Raw genomic sequence first — 15,346 nt, 5'->3', positions numbered from 1 at the left:
CATAATAAAAATAATTATGGCCTTTTGGGAGAATTCAGAACTGCACTTTTAATGCACTTGTTAATCTTAGGATCTTTGAAAATTTTTAGTTAGCTAATTGTAAAATTTTACTAATTTTAGTTATAAATAGCCCCATACTATAGAATAAAAGATAATGTCATATTTATATACAACGAGATATCGGTGGTGATTTTTATGTCAATAAAAATGTATAATTTATTTTTTATTTAATATATAATATATTTTATTTTCTTTAAATATATTAAATAAGTATATTAAAAATAAATTAAATAAATTAACCGCTGCTAAAAAGTGAAAAATGAGAATGCTTCAAGAAAAAAGAATAAAAGTTTTAAAAAAAGTTATTGGGAAATGAATTAAGTTAACACTACTTCCGGATTGAAATATTATAAATTAAAATAATGAATAAATTAAAGGGAATAGCCGGAGAATTAATTAGAAGCGAGAAAAGTAATTAATGACTAGAGAGAGGCAATAGTGATTAATGATAAGAGAGTGTTTAAAAAAAAAATTAAATGAATTTTGAATAAGCTTGATAGTGGATGATAGATTGCTTGTTGTCAATGATAAAAACTCTAGCACTTCGTTCTCTACTTTTTGGAGGGAATATTTTTTTTTTTAAAATTTTTTTTAAAAGCCCTAGTTAGGAATTTAGCGCCATATCAGTCTACTTTTTCTCCAAGTCACATTCTGTTTGAAGTAGCAGAAAACACCGCGAAAGGACGCCTGTGAACTGGAATTTCACCGGCCAAAAATGGTATTCCTCCGCCATCAATTCCCTTCCCGGAAAAGACCTTCCTCTGCGTCCTTTATATCCCCTCTCCCGGAACCCAAAATCCCCAAAACCACCGCCACCGGATCACCACCATCTTCAGAAAACAATTGTGTTGAGGAGGATGTTCCAGCTGTAGCAATTGATAAGATGGTATCTATTCTGGCAGATGCAGGCTGTACGCTGATAAATCCCTCCGGTCCACCCTGCCTTCCTTCCGATCCCTTGAAGCTCCGCTCTCATCTCGACCGCTTATTCTCGGCTTCCCATGAAGGCCGTGCCCTGCGCTCCCATTTCCTTGCTGGTTTCTCCTCTTTCATTGACTCCCCCAAAAATCTCCGTAGGTCTGTTTCGTAAGTTGTTTATTTCATTTGATAGTGTTTTTCTACTTATTTTAAGGCTCAATGGTTTTTGTTTCGGCTACTCTTTAGGGTTTTGGTTGCTTCAAATCAATGTGGCGGCAGAAGTGAGAGCTTAATGCGACAACTTTTGCTGGTCCCGGCCATCCAATTGGACCTCCAGATATTGATTCTCGAGAAAATTCCTGAATATTTCGATGTCGATCCAGATTGTTCGCTCGAGGATGATGTTGCACGGCTTATAATTAATCATTTTCGGTGGCTTGATTTTATGGTGGATTGTAGTGCCTTCTTAGAAAAATTGATGCAAGTTCTCTTGATTTGCCCTTTACACTTTAAGAAAGAGATTATTGGATCCTTGCCGGAGATTATTGGTGATCAAAGCAATAAGGCTGTGTTTGATTCCCTTGGACAAATGGTCCGAGAAGACTCTTCTATCATCATGTCTGTGCTTGACTGTTTTTCAAACCTTAATTTGGATGACATCTTGCAAGAACAGGTTTTCTATAATCGTTTCAAGGGTCCTTTATAATTGCCAATTGTTGCAAAACATATGTTCCTTTCTCAAAAGTCGCTTTTCATTTTGTAGGTTATTACCATAGCAATATCGTACATTAAAACAATTGACGGGGAGCACATGCCTCATTTGCTAAGATTCTTGCTGCTTAACGCAACACCTCTAAATGTTCGAAGAATAGTATTGCATATTCGTGAGCAGCTTAAGTTTATAGGAACATCTCATGCAATGCAGCACAAAAAACTCAAAGGAAAATCACTTATGGCCAGTACAGAGGCATCTATTCTTGATGCGTTAAGAACTGGTCTTCTATCTAAGAGTGTAAGTCTGTTGTGGTATATTGGCTTAAATTTGTGTGATTCTTTTGATGTAACTCTTTTATGTTTTCTGCTATTCTTAGATGCTATGTCAGGAGATTTTGAAAGTATTGATTAGTCTTGAGAAGCCTCAGGATCACAAGATCACAGACTTGTGGCTTCTTGTGTTGATATACATGAATGGCAAGTCCATGAAAAAGAGCATCGAGAAGATATTTAGGAAGAAAGTTGTTGAAAATTGTATTCAGAAAGTTATGATTGACCAGTGTATTTGTGGAAACAGGGAATTGGTACAGGTATATGCAAAAATCATATGGAATTAAGAATAGTTTCACTAAGAAAGACTATCAAGCAATAATTTGGGAAGAACTTTTGAGTTTCACCTTACTCTTTTTCTCTTTTAGGATTATTTTCCACCATTTCTTTCTTTGTCGGAGTACTTCTTGACATGTAGAGAGCAGAAGGCAAGGGATTTTGGAACTCACATTTACATGTGCTTATTTGGAGAGTTTGGTGATACTTACTGTAGACAAGAAGTAAGCAGTTCAAAGAAATTTCTTATTTTTCTGATACATATTTGGAGTCTCATTACAGTGTTTTTGCAGGTTCTTAGTTCACTGGTAACTCATGTCGGTTCTGGAGTTAGCTTTGAAGTGACTTCTGCTTTGGAGACCATGGCTTTCATGGCCTCCAAGTATGCCCAAGAATTAATTCCACTTTCTACTCATATAAATGGTATTCTAATCATTTTGTGATTGGCATCTGTGCAAGTTGTGATGAGTTGAACACTTCTTGGTTTCCTTAACTATTTTTGTTCGTGTATAAAATACAATGCATTGGAATCTACTGCCAATTTTTCCTTCATTTTATGTTTAGGTATATTGGATTACTTGGAGGCTTTTAACATTGAAAATCTACACAAGGTGGCTACTATGCCGTTGCCAATCATTATTTCTGGCATTATAGGTGAGCTATTGTAGTTTATACTAGTTTTCACTAGCATTTCCATTTTCAGGTGTATGAAATTTTCAGCCACCTAGCATTGTTGGCTCGATCTAGTGAGGAATGTTTTGGGTCTTCTTTTGGAAATGAACTTTTAATGATACTACGGAAACAGGTAATTGGAGTAAATTGAAACATTTCTCCTCCCTTCTTTCTCTCTATCTGCATCCTTCATTCATGTATTTTGTTCACATGGTAGTCTTGGCTCCTATTTGGCAGGTCAACCATCCCGATTTGAAGTACAAAAAGATGGGTTTAATTGGAACTCTGAAAGTAGTATCTTGTCTTGCAGATGTGACTAAAGTTAGTGGTACATCATTTGAGGTGACTTGTCTAACATCATCCTAACTATGAAATCATAAAAGATGGTGTTGATGTTTTTTATTTGTTTACAAGCTTGTCCATATTTCACACTCTTTCAAGATATTTTCTTGTCAATGTAATAATTGGATCAATGAGAAACTTTCAAAAATGAAACCATAAGTTTTTGACAAGTGATTGAGTTTGATAATGTATTTGATTAGGTCTCGCAAGAGTTGTTGAAACTCTAATGGAGGCATTTTGGAATGAATTTTTGATTCTATTCCAATTGAACTGATATTTACAAGGTTTGAGTATTTATAAACAAAAAATCAACCTAATTTAGAAATATTTACTAACACTTAATTAGAAATAGTTATAATAAAGGTAGAAAATAAAATCCCTATAATCAAGCATAATTAGGATCCCAAAGATTTGAATTCTCCTAATAAGGAACCTTCTATATTAGTCAACAACGCTGCTACTCTAGTTGGTGCATAGATATCGCACATGCTCAACTTGTAAACCGAGGTTTAATTTGTTGCTGAGTCCTTTGTTAAACACATCAACTAGCTTTTCATCAGAAATCACATAATCTAATATCAAGACATCATTTATTAACTTTTCTTTAATGAAGTATCGATCAATCTCTATGTGCTTCGTTCGATCATGTTGAACTAGATTGTAAGCTATACTGATGGCAGCTTTATTGTCATAGTACAAGAGTAATTTGTCTCTCTCCAATAATTTCAATTCCTCTAACAATCTTTGTGTTGATTTATTTGCTAATCCTAGCTGATTCTAGGGATTTAATTTGATCTGATTAGAATCCTTAATTATCTCTGTAATTATTATTTTATTATTTGCTTCCTATTTAGATATGATTCTTTGTGTATAAATAGTCATGTAGACCAATTGTAAAGATTAAGAGTGAAATACAAGAATACTCAAAATTTTCCCAAAATTCTTCATGGTATCAGAGCCTTTTCCTGATTTTTTGGGTCCAAATTCAAATTTTCATTTTTAGGATTTCAAAACCCTAGATCTATCATTTTTGGTACTAACTCACCTAGGAGCCTCTTATTCTCTCACCGTGGCACCAGGAGAATCGCCGGACTGCCACCGACCGATCGACCAGCTTCGACGCCAGAAAAGCCTGCGCGTGAGGCTCACGCACCACCCCTTCCCGACGCGTGACCCGTAGCTTCCCGGCCCGTGATCCATCGTCTGTCACTGTTTCGCCGCTCCGATCACTTCGGCGACGATTCCGACCATCTTTCCGGCCCTCGTGCTGTTACCCGGTCTTTTGGTGAATCAAATGGGCTTTCTTGTGTGTACAACCTTGGGTACCTCTTATTCTTTCACGGTTCATAAATCTTTACTATGGCAGAAGGTAAAAGGGTCTCGATTCCTAACTTTGATAATCCTTCCTTGCAAATTAGTCCCATAAAACTTGATGGAACCAATTATCTTGCTTGGTCAAGGTCTTGTTTGTTGTTTATCAAGGCTAGAGGACTGCAGGGTTATGTCACTGGTAATAAAAAGCAACCTGATGAGAGTGATCCAGATTTTCCTCAATGGGACTCGGATAATTGTCTTGTTATGACATGGTTACTGAACTCTATGCAACCTCATATCTCTAAGTCCTATTTGTTAATTGATACTGCTGCAAAAATATGGAAAGCTTTGTCTTTAACTTATTCCAAGATTGGGAATGATGCCCAAATTTATGATATTCAGAATAAGATTTATGGTACTAAGCAAGGAGAAATGACTATCTCTCAATTTTATTCTGAGTTATGTGGCTTATGGCAGGAGCTTGATTACTATCAAGACTTCCAGGCAGACTGCACTGGATATGCAGTCAAATTTCGGAGAATGATTGAAAAGGAGCGGGTCTATGATTTTCTTGCAGGGTTGAATAACGAATATGATCTAATTCGGGTCCAAATGTTGGGAAGAAATCCTTTTCCTTCTCTAGAAGAGGCCCATGCCCATGTTCAACAAGAGGAAAGTTGTCCACATGCTATGCTCCATACTGCACCAGTTGTAGATCCTGAATGGAAGAAAGCAATGATTGAAGAGATGAAAGCATTGGCTAAAAATAAGACTTGGGAGCTTGTCACTCTCCCACCTGAGAAGAAACTCGTTGGCTGTAAATGGGTGTTCACAGTGAAACACAAAGCTGATGGCACAATTGAACGGTTTAAGGCCAGATTAGTTGCTAAAGGATTCACCCAAACCTATGGAGTGGATTACCAAGAGACATTTGCCCCAGTTGCAAAAATGAACTCAATCAGTGTTTTGTTATCTTGCGCAGCCAATTTGGACTGGGACTTGCAACAGTTTGATGTGAAGAATGCTTTCCTCCATGGAGATTTAGAGGAAGAAGTGTTCATGGAAATTCCTCCTGGGTTCGCTGATGAGAAGACACAAGGAAAGGTGTGCAGGTTAAAAAAGGCTTTGTATAGGCTAAAACAATCTCCTAGAGCTTGGTTTGACAGGTTTAGCAGAGCCATGATGTCCTTTGGTTACCAACAAAGCAATGCTGATCACACTCTGTTTATCAAATATCACAAGGGTAAGATCACCCTTCTTATTGTTTATGTTGATGATATAGTGGTGACAGGCAATGATAAAGAGGAAATGACTCAACTAAAGAGGTTGTTAGCTCAGGAATTTGAAATCAAAGATCTAGGAAAACTGCAATATTTCCTAGGTATCGAGGTGGCTAGATCAGAAAAAGGAATTTTCATCTCCCAAAGAAAGTACATTCTAGATCTTTTGGAAGAAACTGGTATGATGAGGTGTAAACCAGCAGAATCTCCCATTGAAAGTAATCACAAGCTGAAGACAGGAGCTGGTGAGTCCGTGGATATTGGAAGATATCAGAGATTGGTAGGAAGGTTGATCTATCTCTCGCACACTCGACCGGATATAGCATATGCTGTTAGCTTAGTCAGCCAATTCATGCATGACCCTCGCGAGACTCATATGCAAGCTGTACTTCGCATCTTGAGATACTTGAAGTCTGCGCTAGAGAAAGGAATTCTTTACTCCAAACATAGTCACCTCCGAATTGAAACTTTTACAGATGCAGATTGGGCAGGATCTCTCGATGACAGGAGATCCACCTCTGGCTACTGCACAGTTGTGGGGGGGAACCTTGTCACTTGGAGGAGCAAAAAACAAAGTGTTGTTGCTCGGTCAAGTGCGGAAACAGAATACAGAGCAATGGCCCAAGGAGTGTGCGAACTCTTATGGTTGCAGAAGTTATTGGAAGAATTGAGATTGTCCGAGAGAGACAAGATAACCTTGTATTGTGACAATAAAGCTGCTATAAGTATAGCACAAAATCCAGTCCAACATGACCGAACGAAACACATTGAAATTGACCGGCACTTCATTAAAGAAAAATTAACAGACGGTGTCTTGAGCCTAGTTCATGTGACTTCTACTGGGCAACTTGCGGATGTGTTTACTAAAGGGCTTAACAACAAGATCTACCATAATTTGATTTGCAAGTTGGGCATGTGTGACATCTTTGCACCAACTTGAGGGGGAGTGTTGATTTATTTGCTAATCCTAGCTGATTCTAGGGATTTAATTTGATTTGATTAGAATCCTTAATTATCTCTGTAATTATTATTTTATTATTTGTTTCCTATTTAGATATGATTCTTTGTGTATAAATAGTCATGTAGACCAATTGTAAAGATTAAGAGTGAAATACAAGAATACTCAAAATTTTCCCAAAATTCTTCACTTTGTAATCATAAGAGTTCACAAACACCTTGTGTCATCTCTATAATTCGCTTTAACACTTGATCAAGCAATAATACTTTGCTTCTTGCTTCTCCAAGTGAGAAGATTTCTTCCCACAAGTGTGCAGTAGCTGGCAATTGACCTACTATCATCAAGGATCTAACCTAGTCTGCATCTATGAATGCATGTATGTGGAAATAACTGTGTTCAAAAAATAGTAGACCTTTTCTAGGAGTAGATTTCAAGTATTGCAAAATACAAAGAACAACTTACATGTGAGGCTCATGAGATCATGTATAAATTGACTGACTAAGCTGACTGCATATGTTATATTTGGTCGAGTATGCAAAAGATGAATCAGTCTGTCTACCAACTTCTGATATTTGCCAATATCCACTGATTCACTAATCCCTGTATTTAGTTTGTGATTGCTCTCAATGGGAGTTTCTATTGGTTTGCATTCTAGCATACCAATTACTTCCAAAAGATTGAGAATATATTTTCTCTGAGAAATAAAGATTTCCTTCTTTGATATGGCAATCTTGATTTCATGAGATATTGAAGTTTTCTTATCTTTAGTTTTGAACTCCTGAGCCAAAAGCTTTTTCAGTCGAGTCATCTATTTAATGTCATCCCTATTATTACTATGTTATCAACATAGATTATGAGAAAAGTAATTTTACTCTTGTGATGTCTGATAAACAGAGTATGGTCAGTATTGCTCTGTTGATAGTCAAAAGAAATCATAGCACTGTTGAATCGATCAAACCAAGTTTTGGGTGACTGCTTTAACCTATACAAAACCTTCTTTAGTCTGTATACCTTTCCTTATGTTTTTTATGAATAAATTAATGAGGGATTTTCATATACATTTCTTCTTCTAAGTCTTTGTTGAGGAATGCATTTTTTACATTAAATTGCTGTAGGTTCCGGTCAAGATTAGCAGCACAAGATAAAAATACTCTAATTGAGTTCATTTTGGCAACTGGGGCAAATGTCTTCTGGTAGTCCACTCCCTAGGTTTGAGTGTATCCCTTGACAACTAGTCTGTCCTTGATCTTGCAATTGATTCATCTACTATGTGTTTTATAGTGAACACTTATTTGCAACCAACTGCTTTAACCTATACAAAGCCTTTTTTAGTTTGTATACCTTTCCTTATGTTATGAATAAATTCATGAGGGATTTTCATATACACTTCTTCCTCTAAGACTTTGTGGATGAATGCATTTTTCACATTAAATCATTGTAGGTTCCGGTCAAGATTAGCAGCACAAGATAACAATACTCTAATTGAGTTCATTTTGGCAACAGGGGAAAATGTCTTATGGTAGTCCACTCCCTAGGTTTGAGTGTATCTCTTGACAACTAGTCTGTCCTTGATCTTGCAATTGATTCATCTACTATGTGTTTTATAGTGAACACTCATTTGCAGCCAACTGGTTTTTTTCCATGTGGAAGAGACATTAACTCTCAAGTCTTATTTTTAGCCAAAACTTTCATTTCTTCAATTATTACTCCCTTCCAATTAGAAACTTTGAGAGCTTTCTTCCAATCCTGTAAAGTAGGCATAGAAGAAATAGACAAGCAGAAAGAGCGGATTCATGGTAAGCAAATCCTTGGTAACTTCTGCGAACAGATTGGATTTCAACCAATTAAATTTCCTTATGCCAGGAAATTTAAGGGGGGAAAGAGAGAAGCCAAAAAATCATCCAAAGCATTACTACCATAAACCTAAAAGGTTTGATCAAAAGAAAATTGAAGGAAGTCTTAAGAGGGAGTTTCCTAAAAGAAAAAAACAATTTAACCCCAAAAGGAGCAAAGCAGAGAAAACTATTATCTGCTACAAATGCGGAAAGGCAGGTCACTACGCTAATAAGTGTAGAATGAAGCAACAAATTCAGGCGTTAACTATTAAAGATGACTTAAAGAAAGCACTAGAGAAGCTACTTCTAAATGACACTGATCCTGAGCAAGAAGATATGGAACTAAACGCCATTGACTATACTTCAGAAGAAAGCGAAGAGAGTGCGTCCTATGAAGAAGAATCAAAAGGAGACGCAAAATGTGAAGGAGGATGTGACTACTAAAAGTCTCTGTGTGCCATGAACGGCTTGCTAGTACTCACTAAAGAAGAAGATCTTATTCTGGACTTAATCGATAATATCGAAAATCCAGAAAAGAAAAGAGAGAAGCTAGAAGCTTATATCAAAATATATAGGAACACACCAGAAGCATCACAAAGTCGTTTGGAAAAGAAGATGGACCTCAAATAGACTCCTTATGATCTAAAAGAAATCCTGGAAAGAGTTAAAAACTCTAAAAAATCAAAGGAGCCTACGATAAAAGAATTGAAGGAAGAATTAAACTCAGTAAAATCTGAGATGCAAGGTTTAAAAGAAAGAGTATTTGTTCTTGAATTACTAAGGGGAACAGAACCTCAACTTGATGAAAAGGAGTCAGATGATGATGAAGAAGGAAAGGATCAAGAAATCAATGATCTTCATTATGTCAATCTGGTTGATAGGGTAATAACCCACAAGTGGCATACTAAGATAACTATAGTGGTACACAAAGAATACATGATTCAGATTGTCGCTTTGATCGATTCAGGAGCGGATTTAAATTGCATTAATGAAGGATTGGTTCCTTCAAAGTATTTCTATAAAACCTTAGAGGAATTAAATACAATAGATGGAAGCAAAATGTCCGTGAAGTACAAACTCAACAACATAGTCATCTGCAATGAAGGTATTTGTTTTGAAATCCCTTTCTTAATGGTTAAAGGATTATCTCATAAGGTCATATTGGGAAATCCATTTCTCCATATGCTTTATTCGATCCAACGGATAGCAAAAGAAGGGATCAGCACTGAGATTAATGGGAAGGTAATCACCTTTCATTTCATATCTCAGCCTCGTCTAAAAGAAATTGATGTGCTCAAATGTAACATCCAGGATAAAACCAAGTTCATCACTTCTTTAAAACAAGAAGTTTCTCAGAGGAACTTAGAGGAAAGGATAAATGATCCTAAAATACAACAAAGGATTAAAACAATCCATGAGGCAATGCTAAACAGCATTTGTGCAGAAAGTCCAAATGCATTCTGGGAACGAAAGAAGCATGTGGTAAATCTACCATACGAACCAGGCTTTGATGAAACATTGATCCCTACAAAGGCTAGACCTATAGCCATGGGACCCAGGCACTTAGAAATCTGCAAACAAGAAATAGCAGAGCTAGAAAGAAAAGGACTAATAAGAAAGAGTAAGAGTCCTTGGAGCTGCATTCTACGTAGAAAATGCAGCCGAGTTGGAACGCGGAGTGCCTCGATTGGTTATCAATTACAAACCTTTAAACAAGGCTCTAAGATGGATGAGATATCCTCTGCCTAATAAGAGAGATCTGTTAAACAGACTCTTTGAGGCAAATGTTTTCTCAAAGTTTGACTTAAAGTCAGGCTACAGGCAAATTCAAATATCAGATGAGGATAAATACAAAACGGCATTTACAGTCCCGTTTGGTCACTATGAGTGGAACGTCATGCCGTTTAGGCTTAAAAATGCCCTGTCTGAGTTTCAAAAGATTATGAATGACATTTTCAATGGATACTCAACCCATGGTTTTAAATCGCGATAGCGGCCGCGGGTAACGGAAACAGGTCTGTAACAGCCATAACGTAACGGTAACGGCCTGGCGCTACGCAAATTTTTCAAATCAATTTGCAAAGTTCATAAAATGATATGATATCAATAGATTTAATTCAGAACAATGTATACAAATATATAATAAACATAAATATATCAAATATATACTATTTAGCTTAAATTAAATATCATATAGGAAATTACCAACCTCACAACCACCAAAAAGAACGCCGTGCAGGTTCTTGTTGGTCTTGACTTTGGCTTGCTGAGCTTTGATCATTAAGGTGATGCTGCTGATGTTGATAGTATTGTTGTGGATCAAAACTGAATAAGGAACCACCACCCATAATATCATTAGGATCACCATAAGTTGGCTGAGGGTATGATAAAGCTGACTCTGCTCCTGATAAGGGGTAATATGAATATGCAGGAGGATAATTTGTTGGATATGGCAATGGCACCCCTCTAAATTGGCCATGGAACCCATAATTTGATGAAGTATCTTCAGATGATGAGCAACCACCAGGTCCACCACTATACATAAAATTTGGATTATACGTGCCAGTGTCGTATCCATAATTTAATGAATCAATTGACTCCTCCTCATATGCAACATCCTTACCCCTTGTTTGGGATGTTTCAGCACCACCAGTACCAGAATTATGAGAGCCTCTTGATCTTTGATATGTACGCATTGGAGATGGTTCAGAAGCAATTCTAATTCCACTTTGTCTTTGACTAGGTGGATCTTGTGAACTACGACTACCACCTCCTTCAACTGTGGTTCCAACTCCTCCTTGATCACCACCACCATCATCATCATCACTACTAAAGCTGGATAAAATAAAAGAATCATCATCACCAGCAACACCTTGTTGTCCTTGAGTTTGAGTGGTAGATTCAGACTGTGATGGAGCATTACCCGCCTCTTCATCATCCAACCATGGATTTGGTTGCCCATCAAGCAATGGAGATTCCCTTTTCTCCAACCAAGAGTTTAACGGATCATCTTCTTCAAAAATAGTATTCTCCTTTATTAATTGATCGTAACTCTTGTCTAACTCCTGTTGGCTTTTTCTTGTCAAATTTCTAATTTTCAGCCTCATGTTGTAGTGCACAAAGACAAGTGCATGTAATTTTTGATACTTCAATCTGTTTCTTGTCTTTGTGTGAATGAGAGAAAATGTGCTCCAATTTTTCTCGCAGTTTGAAGTCAAAGTTGTTTGACTCAGTACTTTAATAGCGATTTTTCTCAACTCAGGAGCACTTTCTCCATAATTAATCCACCACTCAGCTGCAAAATATTTTTAAATTTTTATTATTTTAATGAACGTAGTTGTATAAAAATGAATGAACAAAAATAATTTATACTTATTTTATAAACTTAGTACCTGGATTAGTGAACTTAATTGCTTTTTGCGCCAAAGCTGTTCCAAAACTCTCTATTTTGTCCCGAAAAAGTAAGGCCTACATGTTCCAAATTTCAGTAAGTTAACTTCAGGTTCAAAAGCAATAGTTCAAGCTTCAAGCCTTCAACTACACTAACATAGTAACACTTGAGAATTAGCTTGTTACTTACTTGATTTAATGCTTTTCCTTGATTTACTAAATCCCCCTCTAGACGTTGAATCACATTTTTGAGATCCAACATGATCTCATTATCATTTCCAATATCATGTAGGCCATATTGATATTGAGGATTTAGAAAATATCCTGCAAAATAAAATACGAAGATAGATAATAAGTTATCTCTTAATTTAACAATTTAATTTTCTAAACTATCAAATTATAATACAATGTTTTTACCAGCGGCATGTAAGTCATGATGCAATTGAAAATTCCATCTATCATCGATTATTCTCCAATATTCCAAATAGCTTCTGGAATTTTTTTGAATAGCCAACTTTGCTCGCTCCATTGCCTCATATATAAATCCCATTGTTGGCTTGTCATCCCCATCAACTAATCTTAAAACCTTCAGGAGAGGTTCTTGAACTTTCATTATTTGTTGTGCTCTCTCCCAAAAGTTTCTTCCTTCGCTGCCTAAGCCAAGCACAAATTTTTTTGCTTCACACGCTGGACTACTTGTTGCTTGTCCATATTTGCTCATCATCCATTGCTCCGATTCGAACATATTCCTTAGCCCCACCTTATAACGAACAATATACTCTAAAGCACTGAAATTTGTGGCAAATCTAGTGATGCCAGGTCGAATAATATCTCTATTGTCCGTGAATTTCTTCATATAATTGACTACCCAATTATGATTATAAATAAATTGGGTAATTACCTTGGCTTGGTCAATTATTTTTTTCACACTCTTCTTCTTTCCAATATCTTCCAAAATCAAATCAATACAATGAGCACTACAAGCAGTCTAATATAGATTAGGAAATTTCTCCATCAGTTTCTTCCCTCCTAATTTAATGGCAGCTTCGTTGTCCGTTACCACTTGGACAACTTTTTGAGGGCCTATTTCTTCCACTACTTCTTTCATAATTTTAAAATAGTATTCTCCATCTTTATGTTCCACATTGGATGCATCAATAGACTTGTGGAACACTGTGCCTCTGTTTGAGTAGACAAGGAAATTTACAATACTCATACGTGTTGGCCCACTCCAACCATCACACATTATAGTAACACCTCTCTCCTTCCATATTCCATCAAATGAGGCTATATATTTTTTCATCTCATTTTTCAGATAAACTTCTACAATTTCATAAGCACTAGGTGGAGATACATTAGGCCCGATTTCTGCTGTTGTTCTTGAAAGTGGCTTTGTCCACGGTGACTCAACAATACTGAAGGGAAGCCTATTATGTATAACAAAATTTCCAAATGCTTTCAACATTTTCTCCTTCTATGCCTTCAACCATTTAGTTTTTAACTTTGGCTGCTTTTGTTGGGCTCTGCTTCTCTCTATCTCAACTTATGTGGCAGCCAACCGAAATGCCGGTATAGATACTTCTGCATATCTTTGTGCTTCTCTACCTCTCTCACGTGTAGTAGCAGAACGACCCAACACTTGTCTGCTACTACCACCAACATCAAATCTAGATCCAGTTCTCCTTCTAAATTCATCTTCTTCTCCCGTCTCGCCATTTCCATTTCGATGTCCTCCTCCTCCTCCTCTTCATCATCTTCGATTCTATTTATATTCATAATTTCTTCTTCTAATTCTCTTTCTCTTTTTTCTTTATCCTATGTAGCTAATTCGTATTCTTTCAGGACAGCGGCCATATCCTTCTTAACTTGGGAAGAAACTTTCTGACAATCTGCAATTTGACCAGGTATGTTAGCCAAATGTAACTTCAATCTTGTTATTCCACCTGTGACTTTTCTCCCACAAAAATTACAAATCAGTTCTCCTTTTTTTCCTGTACGTGTTGCAAACTTCCACCCAATATCTTCACTTGGTTTACCACCCCCTTGAGTAGAACCAGAACCACTTCCACGAGGCATTTTCAATACAAAGAGAAGAAGGTATCTTTGTACCTTTTGAAATGCGACAAATCAGGACATTTCAAATTTATTAACTGCTCCTATGATCTGTCTGCATACATGCTGGCTGATCCGATAAAGTGTAACCCTATTGTGTATAATAGGGTATTAACACAATTGGGTACCATATTTTCTCCTTCTTGTTTTGTCATTCCAAATATCTCGGTTTTACCCTCAGTGGAGACTGAAAAATCCCACCAGCCTTTTAGCTGGCTTGTGAAGCCTGATATTAAGGCTTTGGCTATTGTAGGGTCATCATTACCCTTTATTCTGCATGCTGTAGCTTGTATCTTCATACTGTAGATTGATTGGAGATGGCCTGGGGTAATAAGGCTTTATATTCATTGTTGCTTGAGGTTTAGGATAAGTTATCCTATTGACCTCATTGGGTTCCGATGCTTTTAGCATTGTTTCTATTTGATTTATGTATTCTTCTTCTCCTTTTTTAGGAGAATCTATTTCTTCTTCAGAAGTTTCAGAGTCTTCTTCCACGGTTAGTGGGATGGACTTTTTCTTGGCGTCTCCGCCCAATCCTAACTTTGCTAACCTTTTAGTCAGCTCGTCCAACATTTCTTCTCGATCATCAACTATAAACGAATACTCTTGGTTTCCATGGGTTTAAACAACACCTTTTCCTTGATTTTTGTGCCAGAGGTCTCGCCTTTCTCCCTTTTAGGAAGAATGTCTGTCGAGGATTTTAACCTGGAGACTTGATTTTCTACCCTGTTCAACTGTTGTCCAATAGTATGTAGACTAAGGTTTGTGAAATTTTGTTGTCTGGCTATTGGGTTCTCACTGCCTTTATGGGCGAATGGAATACATTCTGCTTGAGAGTTGTCGTTTATTTTGTAGGTGAGATCAGTCAAGGGTGGATGGATATCTTTAACTGGTTTTCCTTGTGGAGTCAAAAAGATTTTGTAGGCTGACTCAATCGTATTTAAAAAGGCTTCGTCCTGAAAATCAGGATAAGGTTTTTTCAATAGAGTCAGGCAATGTTTTAGAAACTCTGGAAAGGTTTTACTTCCCTCTTTTTGAGACTTGTAAATGTCATACCATTTTGTCCATAGTTTTTGTTCCCTTTTAGGGAATTCCATCTGGAACCATTTATTGAATGGTGTCTCTTCCTTTTCTAATACCATTAT

General features: G+C 36.8%; 2 protein-coding genes across 10 annotated transcripts in view; one reads left to right on the top strand and one right to left on the bottom strand.

The window, feature by feature from the left end:
• Positions 1 to 605: 605 nt before the first annotated feature.
• Positions 606 to 15,346, top strand: part of LOC110623400 (Fanconi anemia group D2 protein homolog) — a 58,778-nt gene continuing 44,037 nt past the window's right edge. For 3 of the 9 annotated variants that reach the window (XR_006351865.1, XR_006351866.1, XR_006351867.1), the window contains exons 1-9: positions 606 to 1,137; positions 1,225 to 1,651; positions 1,742 to 1,990; positions 2,070 to 2,282; positions 2,391 to 2,522; positions 2,592 to 2,721; positions 2,863 to 2,909; positions 3,002 to 3,103; positions 3,208 to 3,312. Coding sequence is in view for 5 of the 9 variants with exons in the window: in XM_043959469.1 (XP_043815404.1) it covers positions 776 to 1,137; positions 1,225 to 1,651; positions 1,742 to 1,990; positions 2,070 to 2,282; positions 2,391 to 2,522; positions 2,592 to 2,721; positions 2,863 to 2,909; positions 3,002 to 3,103; positions 3,208 to 3,312 (1,767 nt within the window). In the remaining 4 variants the exon portion in view is untranslated. The remainder of the gene's footprint in view (positions 1,138 to 1,224; positions 1,652 to 1,741; positions 1,991 to 2,069; positions 2,283 to 2,390; positions 2,523 to 2,591; positions 2,722 to 2,862; positions 2,910 to 3,001; positions 3,104 to 3,207; positions 3,313 to 15,346) is intronic. The other 6 variants (XM_021768334.2, XM_021768333.2, XM_021768335.2 and 3 more) reach the window with 4 other exon arrangements.
• On the bottom strand, positions 11,924 to 12,838 carry LOC122724486. Its single transcript, XM_043959470.1, has 3 exons — positions 12,507 to 12,838; positions 12,280 to 12,413; positions 11,924 to 12,167 (listed from the first exon to the last, which is right to left on the bottom strand). The coding sequence occupies exons 1-3, from the start codon at positions 12,832 to 12,834 to the stop codon at positions 12,072 to 12,074; spliced, it is 558 nt and encodes a 185-aa protein (XP_043815405.1). The 5' UTR covers positions 12,835 to 12,838; the 3' UTR covers positions 11,924 to 12,071.

Source organism: Manihot esculenta, chromosome 9 (genome assembly GCF_001659605.2).
Source record: "Manihot esculenta cultivar AM560-2 chromosome 9, M.esculenta_v8, whole genome shotgun sequence".
In the NCBI taxonomy this organism is placed as follows: domain Eukaryota; kingdom Viridiplantae; phylum Streptophyta; class Magnoliopsida; order Malpighiales; family Euphorbiaceae; genus Manihot; species Manihot esculenta.
This window is presented reverse-complemented; position numbering and strand designations above follow the sequence as displayed.

Bases quoted from the DNA above. Each gene is read 5' to 3' on its own strand.
- LOC122724486 (XM_043959470.1), bottom strand. From the start codon at position 12,834: ATGTTCGAATCGGAGCAATGGATGATGAGCAAATATGGACAAGCAACA. The intron at 12,414-12,506 runs GTAAAAACATTG...TTTATTTTGCAG, and splicing joins TCATGACTTACATGCCGCTG to GATATTTTCTAAATCCTCAA. The intron at 12,168-12,279 runs GTAAGTAACAAG...TGGAACATGTAG, and splicing joins AAGGAAAAGCATTAAATCAA to GCCTTACTTTTTCGGGACAA.